Source organism: Alosa pseudoharengus, unplaced genomic scaffold (assembly GCF_046254945.1).
Source record: "Alosa pseudoharengus isolate Yale_2024_CS ecotype anadromous, Long Island Sound unplaced genomic scaffold, YU_APseudo_1.1 YU_APseudo_1.1_scf_14, whole genome shotgun sequence".
Lineage (NCBI taxonomy): Eukaryota > Metazoa > Chordata > Actinopteri > Clupeiformes > Clupeidae > Alosa > Alosa pseudoharengus.
In genome coordinates this window covers 12,831,219-12,848,100 of record NW_027468609.1, presented here as the reverse complement: position 1 = coordinate 12,848,100, position 16,882 = coordinate 12,831,219, and the positions used below count along the sequence as shown (strand labels likewise).

General features: G+C 45.9%; 1 protein-coding gene across 4 annotated transcripts in view; it reads right to left on the bottom strand.

The window, feature by feature from the left end:
• Positions 1–1,400: 1,400 nt before the first annotated feature.
• The window catches only part of ptbp3 (polypyrimidine tract binding protein 3), a 78,895-nt gene continuing 63,413 nt past the window's right edge, over positions 1,401–16,882 (bottom strand). For 2 of the 4 annotated variants that reach the window (XM_076283886.1, XM_076283888.1), the window contains exons 9-14: positions 16,003–16,142; positions 8,376–8,409; positions 6,887–6,979; positions 5,995–6,211; positions 4,058–4,135; positions 1,401–2,129 (exon numbers count right to left, since the gene is read on the bottom strand). In XM_076283886.1, the coding sequence (XP_076140001.1) occupies positions 1,979–2,129; positions 4,058–4,135; positions 5,995–6,211; positions 6,887–6,979; positions 8,376–8,409; positions 16,003–16,142 (713 nt within the window). In that variant the 3' untranslated portion in view covers positions 1,401–1,978. The remainder of the gene's footprint in view (positions 2,130–4,057; positions 4,136–5,994; positions 6,212–6,886; positions 6,980–8,375; positions 8,410–16,002; positions 16,143–16,882) is intronic. The other 2 variants (XM_076283889.1, XM_076283890.1) reach the window with 1 other exon arrangement.

Genomic DNA, 16,882 nt, shown 5'->3' with positions numbered 1-16,882 from the left:
GACAGCAGGCCTTGGGGGGTCGGGGGTGGGGGGGTGTCCAAGAGTGGTTCTGCCACAGAATTGGTCAGTCAGACTGTCTGTGGAAGTGGCTCAGAAACTGAACCATCATCTCGGCACACCTGCATTCTGAAGGGGGATGGGGGGGGGGGGGGGGGGGGGGGGGGGTAGAGGGGGGGTCAGGTTAGCATTCAGCATTCCAAGGAGACCCCAGTCGCATGAGGAGTCTCTCAGCTTGTGTCAATGCAGGACTCTGCTCTTCTCTTCACACTGCACTGTTCCCCACCATCAACAAACACACCTCAGCCACACCTCACCTCATCTTTGCACGGGAAAACAGACATGTTACGGTGCAACTCCATGTTGCTGACTATGTCTGATAAATAAGGATAAATTTTTTTTTTTTTAAACTCAAATAAATGAACAACAAAAACAACAACAACAGCCCAAAAAAACTGAATGCACTGGGGTGGGTGGGTGGGTGACCTGTAGAGGGCACTCTCTGCCCTCCTGTGGTGGCTTGCGTGTCTCGTGTCGTCTTTTCTTTTCCCTCCTCTCTGCGTCCCGGACCACAGCGCCCATCCTGTCCTTTTTAATGCTACTCCAGGAATACAAAACAGCTGAGCGAGGCAGCTCATTGGTCAGTTGGATTGGTTGCTATGGTTGCTACAGGACATACTCCCTCAGCAGCACTTTGTGACACGCCCAAAAGATGTTCATCTGAGAGAGAAAGAGAGGCGTTGGGAGGGACACACACACACACACACACACGACCCCACATCTCTGCTTGTCCAACATGGAGAGAACAACATTCAATTTAAACACCACGGTGTGGCAGAATGGATAGGGGACGTCGTGGGGACGTGGGGTGACCCTTGACCCAACGTCCTCTTCCTCTGGCCCAGTGGCCTCTGGGGCAGGAGGAAATGGCTATGGCTACTGACAGGATCCACAGGGGCCATCCAGGGGCCCTCCACACTGCTGTTAGCAGACCCCCCCCCCCCCCGCCCGCCTACCCCAACCCCCCCTTCCATCTCAGGGTGAGCTGGTCTCTGCAGGAGGTGACTGGCTTACATACATACATACATACATACATACATACATACCTACATGCATACATACATACCCACATACATACATACATACATACATACATACATACATACATACATACATACATACATACATACAGCATAAGCCGCCCTGTGAGGCAGAGCCAACATCCTCCAGCACTGTCAGAGAGGTCAGGGGTCAGAAGACGGAGGAAGAGTGGAGGAGGGAGAGAGAGAGAGAGGGAGAGTGGAGGAGGAGGTAAAGAAAGAGGAGAGAGAGGGAGGGAGGGAGGCCAAATGGAGATGGACGGGGCGGGTCGTGGTCAGGGTGCTTGGGGGGGGGGGGGGGAGTCTGGCGTCCTCAGAAAGGACCGTTCTCGGAATCTGACTCACGACTGACATCAGAACTGGTCGTGTCGTGTGGAGTTCATCCTTATCGTTGTCGTCCTCTAATCGTTGCACTCCTCGCACCCAACCCAACCCAACCCCTGTCCAGACCCTTTTGCACCCATCCAGAGGGCCCTGGACCCAAATTCTGCCCCTGAAACAAGGACTGGTCATTAAAAAGCACATCTCTCCAGTAAGTCTCTGAAGGCTTCGCAGTAGTCTGTTTTTGGATGTTCTCCAAAACCTTTTCTTTTTCTTTTTTTTTTTTTGCAAAAAAAACCTAAGCTATCTTATTGTGATCAACCTGTCCTTATTGTGATCAACATGTCCTTATTGTGATCAACCTGTCCTTATAACGTTACTTTGCAGTTTTGTTTTTGTTAATTTTTTTGTCATATTTTGTTGCGTTTTCGTCTTTGTCGTCCTTCCATCTTCATCCCGCCTGGAGGTTCCAGAGCTTACCGTCAGGAGCGGAGAGGAGGACCGGAGGAGAGGAGAGGAGAGGAGAGGGGGGGAGAGGGGGAAAGAGGGGAGGCCCGCCGTTAGATGGTGGACTTGGAGAAGGACACCCTGAGGTGGTGGTTCTCTCCCAGGTCGTGGTTGTGGAGGTCGATCAGGGCCTGGATGGCCTCCTCCACAGAACCCAACTGGATCAGCGCCATCTTGCGGTCCTTCCTGCCGATCACAAGAGCCCTTAGTGGACCAATACAAATCAGCTGTAAAAGCCGTCAACCATTTGGGGAAACGATGCACAGCTTCACTGACAGCAGCACCACTCAGTTATAGTCTTGTCTGAAGTAGCAGTAGTCTAAAGCAATTTACTGACAGCAGCAGTACTCACTTATAGTCTAGTCTAAAGTAGCAGTAGTCTAAAGCAATTCACTGACAGCAGCAACACAGTCTAGTCTAAAGCAGCAGTAATGTAAAAGTGCTCTGCATATAAGTGCCAACCCTTCCTGCCATTTGCCCACGTATATCAGTGCTGACATGTTAACTGACAAGCGTTCTCGATGTGTTTTACTGAGCGGCACCGTCTGACAAGCGTTCACAACGCATTTTACTGAGCGGCGCCGACTGACAAGCGCTCACAACGCATTTTACTGAGCGGCGCCGACTGACAAGCGTTCACAACGCATTTTACTGAGCGGCGCCGACTGACAAGCGTTCACAACGCATTTTACTGAGCGGCGCCGACTGACAAGCGTTCTCAATGTGTTTTACTGAGCGGCGCCGACTGACGAGCGTTCTCAATGTGTTTTACTGAGCGGCGCCGACTGACGAGCGTTCACTCACAACGCGTTTTACTGAGCGGCGCCGATGACAAGCGTTCTCAGCGCGTTTTACTGAGTGGCGCCGACTGACAAGCGTTCACAACGCGTTTTACTGAGTGGCGCCGATTGACAAGCGTTCTCAACGCATTTTACTGAGCGGTGCGGACTGCCCACAGAAGTACAAGGCAGCCGCAAAAGGGTTCAGCGGTGATGCATGCGGAGGGTCTACTTTGAAACAATGGAATCTAATGTAATCGAACGTCGAAAGTGGAGCGTGCCACACCCGTGTGTGCGTGCGCGCGCGTGTGTGTGTGGAGACCTTTAATCTTCCACAGCAGGTTGCTAGTATGAAAATGTGATTTCCCTCCTGCTGGTCACAAGAGCACTCTGCATGCTAAAAGACTCATACACCTGATCACCCAGAGGCTATGTAAGGATTGGAAAATGTTTATCCCGCTCCTTATAAAAATGCATGCATGTGTGCGCATCATACAACAAGGGCTATTTGTGTGTTGTCTCAGCTGCTTTTGAAATGCTGCCCTTTTATGCTCTTTTATCCTCTCGTTTGTAAAGCCCGCATGAGTCGCATATTTGTGTGAACTGTATGTGACTGAGCTTTAGAAATAAAAATGACGTGCCATTTGTAGCCAAGGGAAAAATATGCTTCACATTCCTCACTGACACACTTGAAACACTTCACATTCCTCACTGACAACTCCAGTGGTCTAAATCTGTAATGTCAGGCTGTTAGTATGGATATGTCACTGTTATCACTGTATGAATGTAGTATGGATATGTCACTGTTATCACTGTATGTATGTAGTATGGATATGTCACTGTTATCACTGTATGCATGTAGTATGGATATGTCACTGTTATCACTGTATGCATGTAGTAAGGATATGTCACTGTTATTACTGTATGTATGTAGTATGGATATGTCACTTCAGACAGCAGAAGCTGCTCCCTTTGCCTAAACCATGTCAGGATGACAAAATGTCTCCCTGAAGGTTTGGTCTCATTATCCAAGTCCACGTTCCCACAGGCAGGCAAATGAACTCTCACTGTATTATGTGTATTGTGCTTGTGCTGCCACCTAGAGGCCACAGACTTTCATTGAGCATTACTGGCTGCCATAGATGCCTCAAAGTCTTATTGTTTGCACACCTGTCCTGGAGAAACTCAAAAGGCAGGCCTGAATGTGTACAGAGAAACCCGCATGAATGAATGGTATTTACAGCTGGTCAGTGTCAATGGACGTATTACATCATGGGGAGAGATGCATGCTGGGAGTGATGGAGAGGATGAAGGCGGGTGGTTGGGCAGGAGATGGACAAAGTTTGGACTTACTGGAAAAATTTGAAGGCCTTGACTGTGTAGCCGCTGCCGCCAAACAGGTCTTTGAGGATATCATCTGTGATTGATGGACTGTGGAGGAAAAAGGGAGGGGCAGAGAGAGAAAGAAAGAAAGAAAGAAAGAAAGAAAGAAAGAAAGAAAGAAAAGAGAGAGAGAAATAAAAGAGAGAGAGAAATAAAAGAGAGGGAGAGAATATTTACAAGGAGAAGAGAATCAGTAACTCAGCCAAACAAACGTCACAGGCAAGATAAATAATGTAAAGATTAAATAATACACAATGCATGTCACACTTTCAGTTGTGATGTGATGCTGAATCTATAACAGCTTTGGCTTTGTTATGACAGGTGTGTTTTGGCGGATAAAAGCCAACTGCATAGAGCTATGTTTAAATTATTATAGGTCTTTCACTGGTGAAAGTACCCTGCATTCTCTCAACTCAAACAATTCACAACTCTGCAGAGGTGTACAAATTACATTGAGTACTGTAGGTGTGAGAATGCCCTCTGCATGATGTTACAAAACTGTAGCAGAATGGAAAGTCAAGTTATTGCTTTATTGCTTGGAACCTACACACACACACACACACACACACACCTTAAGTCATATGTCAGACACTGGTAAATAAAAAAATATGAACAAAAGACAAAAAACCAAGAAGGAAAAAAGACAGTGTGAAAGAAAGAAAGAAAGAAAGAAAATAAACGGGGGGGGGGGTGGGTGGTTGTAAAAAAGGCAGAGACTGATTGAGCGGGATGAGGAAGAGAGGGACAGAGAAACAGAATGGCGGCAAGACAGGCCATGACTCACAGGACGTGGGACAGATGGACGAGACAGAGACAGAAGGAACAAATGGAATATAAAAGCAGAAAGAGAGGGAACAGAGAAAAACAGCGAACAGAGCCCACTGGAGAGATTGCAGAGAAAAAGAGCAGAAAAGAAAACAAGGCCACCGGTGAACAGAGGGAAAGCACACACACAAAGTGGGGAAATAGAATGACTGACAGAGACAGAAGCCGATAAGGGATCCTCCCCATCAAGGGATGCGGGATTGACTGAGGGAGAAAGAAGAGGGAAAAAATAACAAGGAGAACGTGACAGAGTGGAATATGAGAGAGGAGAACGTGAGAGAGCAGAACGTGAGAGAGGAGAACGTGACAGAGGAGAACGTGACAGAGTGGAATATGAGAGAGGAGAACGTGAGAGCAGAATGTGAGAGAGCAGAACGTGAGAGAGGAGAACGTGAGAGAGGAGAACGTGACAGAGTGGAATATGAGAGAGGAGAACGTGAGAGCAGAATGTGAGAGAGCAGAACGTGAGAGAGGAGAACGTGAGAGAGGAGAACGTGACAGAGTGGAATATGAGAGAGGAGAACGTGAGAGCAGAATGTGAGAGAGCAGAACGTGAGAGAGCAGAACGTGAGAGAGCAGAACGTGAGAGAGCAGAACGTGAGAGAGCAGAACGTGAGAGAGCAGAATGTGAGAGAGCAGAATGTGAGAGAGGAGAACGTGAGAGAGCAGAATGTGAGAGAGCAGAACGTGAGAGAGCAGAATGTGAGAGAGCAGAACGTGAGAGAGCAGAACGTGAGAGAGGAGAACGTGAGAGAGCAGAACGTGAGAGAGCAGAACGTGAGAGAGGAGAACGTGAGAGAGCAGAACATGAGAGAGGAGAACATGAGAGAGCAGAATGTGAGAGAGCAGAACGTGAGAGAGGAGAACATGAGAGAGCAGAATGTGAGAGAGGAGAACATGGGAGAGGAGAACATGAGAGAGCAGAACGTGAGAGATGAGAACATGGGAGAGGAGAACATGAGAGAGCAGAACGTGAGAGAGGAGAACATGGGAGAGGAGAACATGAGAGAGGAGAACATGGGAGAGGAGAACATGAGAGAGCAGAACGTAATAGAAGAACGGCGGTTCTGTGCGGGACTCACGGGATGTTGGAGAGGTGCAGCGTGGCGGAGGGGGGGAAGATGTTCTGGAAGTTCTTGGAGCCGGGCTTCTTGAAGCGATGCAGAGGGCTGCCGCTGAAGTCCTTGGTGAGGCCCTGGTCCTCCTGACCCTCCCGGGGCAGCTGCACCGTCTGGTGCTTGGAGATGGTGACCCGCATTACCTTGCCGTAGAGACGCTGGCCGTTCAGATGGCTCATCGCTGGAGAACAGGGGAAAGACCAGGAGCGAGTCCACCTCAATCAAGAACCAATGGTGGTAGCGTAGTGGTTAAGGAGCTGGGTTAGCATGCAGTAGCCTGAAAAGTTGTGGGTTCAATTCCCAGTTTCCACCGTTATGCCTTTGAGCAAGGCACTTAACCCCAAGTTGCTCCGGGGACACTGGCCCTTGTACTGTAGTTGACACATGTAAGTCGCTTGGATAAAAGCGTCTGCTAAATGAATACATGTAAATGTAAGAACCAAGGGATGGGGGACTTTAATTTTGGCTGATATAGTAAAGTTTACACTAGCATGCAGTAAAACAGAGTAAAGTTTACACTAGCATGCAGTAAAACAGAGTAAAGTTTACACTAGCATGCAGTAAGATAGAGTAAAGTTTACACTAGCATGCAGTAAGATAGAGTAAAGTTTACACTAGCATGCAGTGAGATAGAGTAAACAGTATGCAAGAAACCTGATCAGGACACAAGGAATCTGGCAAGATCCAGTCAAGACTTTGTACAACTGTCTGGACGTCTGGGCTAGTTAGTGTCATGACACATGATGACCCAGCATCCAGCATCAGTCAGAATGTGTGATTTGTATAATGATTACAACTGGAAGGCTATGTGTTATTTTTTACATATGCACAGTACAAACTCAAACACAGTTCTTACCAAGCTGTGCCTGAGTAGCATCTGCCATCTGTATTAAGGCATTTTCTTTCTTGTTGAAGAGAATCTTGACTCTGTGAACATCACCGTACACCCCTGCAGGCAAAAGGGAGAGAAGAGACAGACAAGTCAGAGAGAAGCTTAGAGCACAGAACACAACACAATTACATGAATTAAAATGCAAAGGCACTGCAGTCTATTATCAAAACAAACAAACAAACTGACAAATCATCTAAAAAGATGACAAGATGGGGAGGGAGAGGAAAAAACAAACAAACAAACAGAAGATAGGGAGGGAGAGGGAAAACAAACAAACAAACAGAAGATAAGGGGGGGGGGGCAAACAAACAAACAAACAAACAGAAGATAGGGAGGGAGAGGGAAAACAAACAAACAAACAGAAGATAAGGGGGGGGCAAACAAACAAACAAACAAACAAACAGAAGATAGGGCTCTCCCTCCCTATCTTCTGTTTGTTTGATTGTTTTGATTGAACAGAAGATAGGGAAGACAAACAAACAAACAAACACACAGAAAATAGGGGGAGAGGGAAAACAAACAAACAAACACACAGAAGATAGGGGGAAGAGGGAAAACAAACAAACACACAGAAGATAGGGGGAGAGGGAAAGAGGATATACAGTAAGAGGTATCTGCAACTGCCCTCAAAGTGAACTTAACTTCCATTCTGGATATCTGTTCTGCACATCAGATTGATTTTGCATGAATGCTCTGTATAGGAGTGTGCATGTGTGTGTGTGTGTGTGTGTGTGAGTGTGTGTGAGTGTGTGTGCGCGCGGCAAACTGCCAAACTGAAACAAAACCTTCAAAATATGTGTTTTTGTGCTAACAGTCTTTTCCTCTCTCTGACGTGTGCTTCTCTATAAGTGTCTAAGTGTATCTGCACTTCTCTGTGTGAGTGTATGTCCCTGTCTTTGGCTTGAGCTTTCTGTGGCCTGTGATTGGTGGAGAGGCAGCGCTAGCATCGGCTGGCAGCCAATAGGAGAGCAGCTGACCTGTATCTCTGTCATCAGCCAGAGCAGAGCCAGCCTGGCAGAGAGATGCTGACTGATATTACATTGTGGTGGGGTGGGGTGGCAGGACACACACACACACACACACACACACTCAGTCACTCTCTCTCTCTCTCTTACAGGCGCACACACGTGCATACACACGCGCACACACACACACACACACTCAGTCACTCTCTCTCTTACACACACACACACACACACACACACACACACACTGCTGGAGGTGCACAATCTAAAGCCAGCGAGTCACGCCAACACCACCTATCGCTGAGCCATCGGCTCCGTGTTTGTTTGGCAGGAAATGGAGGCATCACTTTTCTTTCATTTGCTTCCTACCTGGTAGCTTTTGCCTTTATAACAATGTGTGGAAGAGAGAGAGAGAGAGAGAGAGAGAGAGAGAGAGAGGGAGGGAGGGGGGGGAATCCAATTTTCAGAGTAATAAATGGCGCTCTTACCGAACAGGATGAAGAGTCCGTGAGGTGATATACTCTGTGTGACACAGGAAGAAGCATCATTAAAATCTGCCACACACACACACACACTTCCACACATACACACGCATACTGTATATACAGACTCTACACTGACTCTTATCTCCACAAGCTTCATTATCTTATCTTCATCTGTCACTCACACCACCAGTAACACTGACGCCAGAGAAGGTGTGTGTGTGTGTGCGTGCGTGCGTTGTGTGTGTGTGCGTGCGTGCGTTTGTGTGTGTGTGTGTGTGTGTGTGTGTGTGTGCGTGCGTTGGCGCATCCATGTTCATACACAAACAAATAAAACGCAATGAAAACGCAATAAGGCAATAAGACATCAAGAAGTGGAAGTGAATCATGTGAGAAACATGTCATACTGCTTTTATACAACACTTCTGTCACTGAGTAATTGAGTTTTAAGTTGACCGAGTGTAGTACGGTGTCTTGTGTAATTCCGCTGGATTTTCTTGTAAAAATTTATTTTTTTGCATATTTTGCTAGTATAGAGTCTAAGGAACAAGATTTTTTTTTGTCTTCAAATTTTCACGATCCATTTTCACACTTAGATAACATCATCATTTATATAATGCATAATTAAGACTGGGACTACTATCACTTGGGGGTCAAATGTGATAAAACACTGGTAAAGAGGGTATTCTGCCTAATTTTTGGGTGCTGATTCTGAATATCATATTTACTTAGCTGATTTTTTAGTTTTAAACCTGCTAATTAGCATTTGCGGCCTAAAACTGGCCTCCATAGGCAACATAGAACGGGTGAATAGGGTAAAAAAATGTAACTCCTTGATATTCTTATGAAACTTTACTAGTGGATTATTTATGTATAGACAATATTTTTTTGCATTACAAGTTTTCTGAAAATACATTTTTATGCATGTAATTTAAGAATATCTCATTAATTATACACTAATTTGCATATATTTCAATTACAGACATCTGAATATTGGATAGTTAACATTGAATGTAGTCTCGTTCAGGTTTCAGAACTTTTTCTGGATTCAGAGCCTTAAAAGAATGGCTTGTTCAAGCACCAGTCTTAGGTTATGCCGATTTCAGTCGTCCATTTATCTTAGAGACGGATGCATGCCATGCAGGATTGGGGGCAGTTCTGTCACAGGAGAAGGACGGGTTACAGCGACCAACAGCCTTTGCTAGCTGGGGCTTGCGGCCAAGTGAGAGGAACATGTCAAATTATAGTGCCATGAAACTCAAACTCCTTGCAGTCAAGTGGGCAATCACAGAAAAAAATGGCAAGTATCTCCTGGGCAACACGTTCACCGTGTACACTGACAACCAGGCTTGGAATTTCACCATTTTAGGGGCAAGGCCACTTGGCCTTCAGTTGGGCATATTTGGTGGGGGGCACAAAGGCCACATGTCAGGGCACAAAGGCCAAAGTTAACTATACAGTAGTAGGCTCTAAAAATGATCAAAATTGTATTTAGCCTATTCACAGCAGTAGACCTGCATCACTGTATGAAACATTACAAAAACATGAAACATGACATATTACATAGAACTGTAAATCATCTGATTATCTAATATTTACAGATATCTAGGCTATAATTAACATTTACTTTATATTTAGCCTGTTATGAAATCATGTATTGAACAATTTAAGCACAGCTCAGCTTTAAGAAACTCAAATAGCCTAGATGCATGCTTAGCATTTTGTTATCATTAAGGCTACTTTAACAAACTCTTAGTAAATGGGTGAATCTGGACGCACTTTCTTTCTTGCCGTGCGCTGTCACTTTCTCTACTGTATAAAAAGACTACATTAATTTGCGCTGTGAATGCTAAGATTATTTTGTCAGGCCATAGGCTAATAAAATACGCTATTAGTCGGACGCAAACCAGAATATTGAAAGAAGGGGGCACCAAGGCCACAGTGGCCTGTAAACCTCTGATTTTCAAAGGGGCATCACGGCCAACGCAAGGGGCAAAGACGGCCATGGCCGTCGCGGCCGCCGTGAAATTCCTACCCTGCTGACAACAGTCCCCTCCAATACCTGCAGTCAGCGAAACTGGGCGCTCTGGAACATTGCTGGGTTTCTCAGCTTGCCCTCTTTATTACAACATCAAATATCGTCCTGGGACAGCTAATTGCAATGCCGATACCCTTTCTAGGCTTCCCACAAGCCCCACTAACACTGTGCGATCTGTGTCATACGGCCTGGACATCCCCCTGCCGCTTGCATTGCCAACATGCAGGCCTCGAGTGCACCTATCCAAGACTCTTGGATGACAGAATCTTGTATGGACACCATCCCTGGTTGAACCAAAAGAGACCTGAAAGTCCTGCAAGTGACTGATCCCTGTATTTCCAGATACCTGTGGTTTTGGTGACAGGGACGACCACATATCCTTTAAGACAAGTGGAGTGAACCAAGGGAAGTCCGCAGTTGATAAAGCAGTGGTCCCAGATACAGGAAGTGGATGGGACCTTGTACCGAGCGATCCAGGCTCCTCCTTCCAGGGATCCAGTGCTGCAGCTTTTACTGCCAAGGTGGTCTGTTAGCCACTAAGCCTTTGTAGATAATCTCCATTGACTTTACTCTCTTGGATTGGGCTAGCACAAAAAAACAGGGCCTTTCCCACCCCTGATCAGAGAGCTTCCACCGTAGCTAAGATTCTAACTGAGAGATGGTTCTATGTGTATGGCGTGCCAAGGAGAATCCACTCTGATCAGGGGCGCAGCTTTGAGGTGGAGCTGTTGTAGCACCTGTGTGACACCTACATCATAACAAAGACTAGAACCACCACTTATCATCCAGAGGGGAATGGTCAATGTGAACGTTTCAACAGGACACTTCATGACTTGCTCAGGACCTTACCCCCTGAAAAGAAGCGTAAATGGCCCCAGTTGCTCCCTCAGCTCCTGTTCGCCTATAATACCACCGTGCACACAGCACTCCCCATACGAGCTGATGTTCGGTCAGAAGCCACAGTTACCAGTCAACCACCTACTTGGAAATACTGGAGGTGACCACAGGGACAGTCCACCGACTGATTGGGTGGTGCAACATCAAGAGTACCTGACTTCTGTCTATGCTAGTGCTAGGAGACACTTAGAAGAGGCTGCGGCATATCATAGGCATGGTGGTCCTAACACTGTAGTCCTCTTCAAAGTGGTTGTATGCACATCCCACCTCACTGAGGCCAGGTGCAGGACAAAAAAGCTTATCAAGGAAAGAAGAGTAGTTGTCCGCACACTGCAATCATAACACATAACGCAACGTTTCGACCCACCATGGTCATCATCATTATGTCATCATCAGGCCTGGTGAAGACCCTGGTGGGTCGAAACGTTGCGTTATGTTTTTAACTCAATAAATTTAGTTCTTCTGGGAGATTGCAGTGTGCGGTCCTGACACTGTACCCATATTACCACCTGGCACTCTAGTCATTTTCTAGTGGGCAGTGATAGTGTAGTGGTTAAGGAGTTGGGCTAGCGTGCAGTAGCCTGAAAGTTGTCGGTTCAATTCCCGGCTTTCACTGTTATGCACTTAACCCCAAGTTGCTCCGGGGACAATGTGATCCCTTGTAATATAGCAGACATACAGTATGTAAGTGACTTTGGTCAAGAAGTGTCTGCTAAATATAATGTACATGTAAACTCTTTTGCAAGAACTATTTTCACGGTCGCCACAAAATCCAGGATATATGGGTGTCTACCAAGTATAAAGTTGTGGAGTGTCTTGATGGAATTGGCACACACTATAAGATCAGGCTGTATGGGGAAAAGGGCCCCCTTAAGACGTTCCACTGATAATACTGCCGGACAGCATTCAAACCCTTTCCACCTCCCACAGTCTGTTTCACATGAGTTTTCTGCCAGTGTAGCAGAAGTAAATATTCTCCCCGTCCTCTTCAGGTCTTGGCAGTAGATAGGTATGCTACCAGGATGGTGAACTTTAAAGCCAGGTGTGTATGCAGAAAGGCTGACCTGCAGCGCTGGCGCACACGCCCACCCGTGGGTGGTGATCATATACGTAGCTTCCTCTCTGGGAAAACACAGCCGGTCATTTGATATTTTTGCCGCATGGGTGTTTGTGGTTGTTGTTGATGGAAGAACATGGCTTTATTCTTAATTCTAAGATTTCATTGCTTCTCGGCCTGTTGGCTGTGGATAACCTGTTGCTTTTAAAGAGAGCAAATGCATATGGTTTAGTGTCTGAGCAATATTTTCCCTTGAGTTATTTGTTTTTTGTATTAGTTCAGGCTGTGAGAGGGCCATCCGTGGTTTGTCTGTTTGTTTGTACCTTATATTCTTTTGTTTGTTAATTTTGCCTATTACTCAACTACCCATGCCTATGACACTTAGTGGTGTACTGTGTTGCCTGTACTATTTTACTAGATATTTTCCAAGACAAATTTCTCTTAAAGTAGACAATAGAATGACATGGCAGGTCAAGAAAAGCATCAAGAAAAGCAAAGATTAAGAAATCGTTTTTGACATAGGCAACAAGGGTGGAGGTGTTTTTTTTAAACTTTTCAGACACTCAATGTTTGGAAACTATGGATATTGTTTTAGAACCAACAACCTTTCTACATTAATTGAAAATCACTTTTCGTACTAGATATAATCGCTTACTTTAAAACATACAGAAAAATACACTAAAGATGGATCGTGAAAATTTGAAAACAAAAAAATCTTGTTCCTTAGACTCAATATTAGCAAAATATGCAAGAAAATCAATTTTTACATGAAAATCCAGCGGGACCCTATTTTCCAAACACAGCGTACTGTACTAAGTGTGAATTCTGATACACATTTCTGGCGTTAAGACAGCTCACTCCACTTGCTTCCTCTTTTCACTCCTTTCACCACTGGAGGGCGTAGTGGAGCAGTGGGAATGTCACTGACCGACAGCTGGTCGACCTGGGTTCCATTCTCTCCGTTGTGAGTCTTTTATTTTGAATAAAAGTGTCTGCTAAATATCAGTTACCTTTAACTTTAGAAATCCCCTCACTTCTCAAATGTGACCTTGTAAAGTCACTGTTTACCATTCTGTTCTGAGTAGACAATGGATGACTCAAGGGCTAAAATATAGCAAACACGGAGAGATTACTAGGGGTGAAGATTTGAATAAATTGTTCAACCAGATCTAACTGTTGAACAATCAGAAAGGCCACACACAGAAAATGTTCAAACTTGACTCAGAAAGAATGAGAACGCTTACTTGTAAACACATTCTAATTCTTTCAGCGAGAACAAAGTGTGACTGAAATTGACTTTCACACTAGAACAAATCTGCAGTGCTTTTGGAATAGATTTATTATGTATGGACAGAGGGGGCAAATCGCTCTGCTGAGAATATTTGTACACAGTGTCGTGCAAATTAAGCCGTATAACAGATAATCATAATGGCTTTAATTGTACGCCATCCCATGGCTTTTCTGTCTCCTGAGAAATTAAGTTGTTCTTGGTAAATGACATCGAAAAAATCGCACCCCTTGGAGTGACTCCTTGTACACTGTGTCTTGCTAACCAGGGTTCCCACCCCTAAACCTGTACACTGTGTCTTGCTAACTAGGGTTCCCACCCCTAAACCTGTACACTGTGTCTTGCTAACTAGGGTTCCCACCCCTAAACCTGTACACTGTGTCTTGCCAAAGTCCTTTTAGGCAAGTCCCTCCACTCGGCGGCCATTTGACAACGCTTTTTGGGCACTCGTCGGGCATCCATTTCGGCAGAAATGCGCGTGCGCAAGGCTTCACGACACCAATCTTGCTCCAGCGGCGAGATCACAACACATGATTGGCACGATGTCTTCACAACACACCATATGATTGGCTCAATGTATTCACATGTCGACGTTTTGCCGAGGAAGGGGTGGGATATGTGTAGACAACGGCCATATTGGCGTGACAAACTAGCCCCATGCATTTCTATGGAGTATTTTTTGAGTGCTGTGTCTCCACATTAGAAAGTCTCTGGTCTTGCTAACTAGGGTTCCCACCCCTAAACTTGTACACTGTGTCTTGCTAATCAGGGTTCCCACCCCTAAACCTGAGTTGCACCTATGGAGCGCGCTCACTGGCTCCCGCTGCTTTGCCACACACACACACGACAGATCTCACCACAGTTCAGCTGTCACGACAGATCTCACCACAGTTCAGCTGTCACATGACAGATCTCACCACAGTTCAGCTGTCACATGACAGATTTCACCACAGTTCGGCTGTGCGCTGCTAGGTTCAGTCTGTCATGAGCCAGCAGGCACAAACAACGCCTTGATTACCTGACAAGGGAAGATTCAGCTAATCAAGGGCTTTGCGAGTGTCTGATTGGTTTATTCAGGTGTGTAGGAGCTGGAAGGAGCCTCCAGCCTGCCAGTCCAGACGCTGGAACAGGGCTGCTCTCATTTAAGCCTTTCACAGTATGAGTGAAGTGATTTTCTTTCATGATCTCTAGTTCTCTCTGAAGAAACTACGGTTCCACGAAAAGGACAAATGTCAACAGCGTGTATACACAGTTTCCACAGTCATGACTTCACACACATGCCACTTCCAAAAGACATACACAATACGCCTACAACAATATTTGTGAATGCCCCAACCCAACATAAATGATCATGTTTGTGAATAACCCAACACATACTGTAGCATCATATCTGTAAATAACCCAACACATAGCATCATATTTGTAAATAACCCAACACATAGCATCATATTTGGAATTAAGCCAACATATAGCATCATATTTGGAAATAACTCAACACATAGCATCATATTTGGAATTAAGCCAACATATAGCATCATATTTGGAAATAACTCAACACATACCATCATATTTGGAAATAACCCAACACATACCATCATATTTGGAAATAACCCAACACATTCTAACATCATCACAGTCGAGCATTATCTATAAACACAGAGTGTCAAAGTGGTCTTCTCATGTAGATGTAGAGCTGATGATGTATCTCATTTAGACCTGTCTCAAGATGGCGTGGTGAACGGATTGGCTGTGTGTGTCGGAGACGAGGAGGAAGGTCAAGAAGAAGACGAAGAGAGGAAGAGGAGGAGCAGGAGGGACTCACGTCCAGCGCAGCTTCATGACCATGGTTTAAAGGTATCTAATGCAGTTTGGGGTATTCATTTCTGGGTAATATTTACGTTTTACCTCGACATTGTAAATCATCCCCCCTGGACACTGGTACTGTACATGCGCATTTGTTTTGGAGCCAAAGGACCAGCAACGGGCGAAGACACTTTCCAAAGAGCCATATCTACTGACCAGGTCATATTCGAGAGATGTCTCTGGGGCGCAGACAGCCAAATCGCCGGGCTGGTTCTCCGCCTGCAGGGCGCTGCCAGCTATGACAGGTGCACAACTCGCCCGCTTACAAGTTCCTTTACCATCAAAATGACTTAGAAGTTGTTGTATTATACTAAGCTAAAATACTTGCATAGGATTCCTTTAAAATGTTTTTTTTTCCCCCCAAGTTTGGACATTACACTGACCGAACACATCAGCTGTGTGCTGTGGAACGCAGGAGGAGGGTGACCGAGAGGAGGAGGAGGAGGAGAGGAAGAGGATGAGGAAGAAGAGGAGGAGGAAGGACACTCACGTCGGGGTTGAGGTTGGACACCAGCAGCACGGAGTGGAGGGCGCCTGGTGGCATGCCGTGGATGGGCATCCGTCCGGCCACAGCCGACGAGGGGATGGCGAGCGGTCCTAGTGCCCCTGGCATCGTTGGCATGGACAGGCCTAGGAGGGATTGAAGATGTGAGGGATGGAGGTGTATTGGGGGGGGGGGGAAGATGGAAGATGAGTCACATCACCATGGTAACCGAGAAGAAACGGAGCATGGAGGCGGAGGAGGAGAATAAGGGAGAAACTGGCGAGGACAGGCTTGGTGCGGCTTAGAACAAGACACAACCCACCCAGGGTCAGCTTCTGATCAAATGGCAAACAATAAAGGCAATTCAACTATCCAACCAATTGGTCATAACACCTTATTTTCCCCTTCATTTCAATTACAACCCTAAATGTTTTCATGGGTGTGTTTTTTATTTTTGAACTCGCCTTTTTTGAAAATGCCTGTCCATAATCAAATTGTTGACACTTTTTAAAGAGCCAGGAATAAAACTTGGTTTGGACCAGGCAGTCCAGGCTGGGTGCTAGTCCCCATACAGTCTGGTTCAAGCTGGAGGCTGGACAATGGCAGGGTCAGGGGACATTATGGTAGGAGCAGGGTTCTCTGTCAGTCCTCAGGAAGGAAGGAGACTCACTGATGGTTCTGAAGAGTGCTTGAAACAGGCTGGGCCAAATAAAGACTCACCAGGTTTTTTACACATCCTCTCCTCACTCACAGTCTCTCTCTCTCTCTCTCTCTCTCTCTCTCTCTCTCTCTCACACACACACACACACACACACATCCTCTCCTCACTCAGTCTCTCTCTCTCTCTCTCTCTCTCAAACACACACACATCCTCTCCTCACTCACG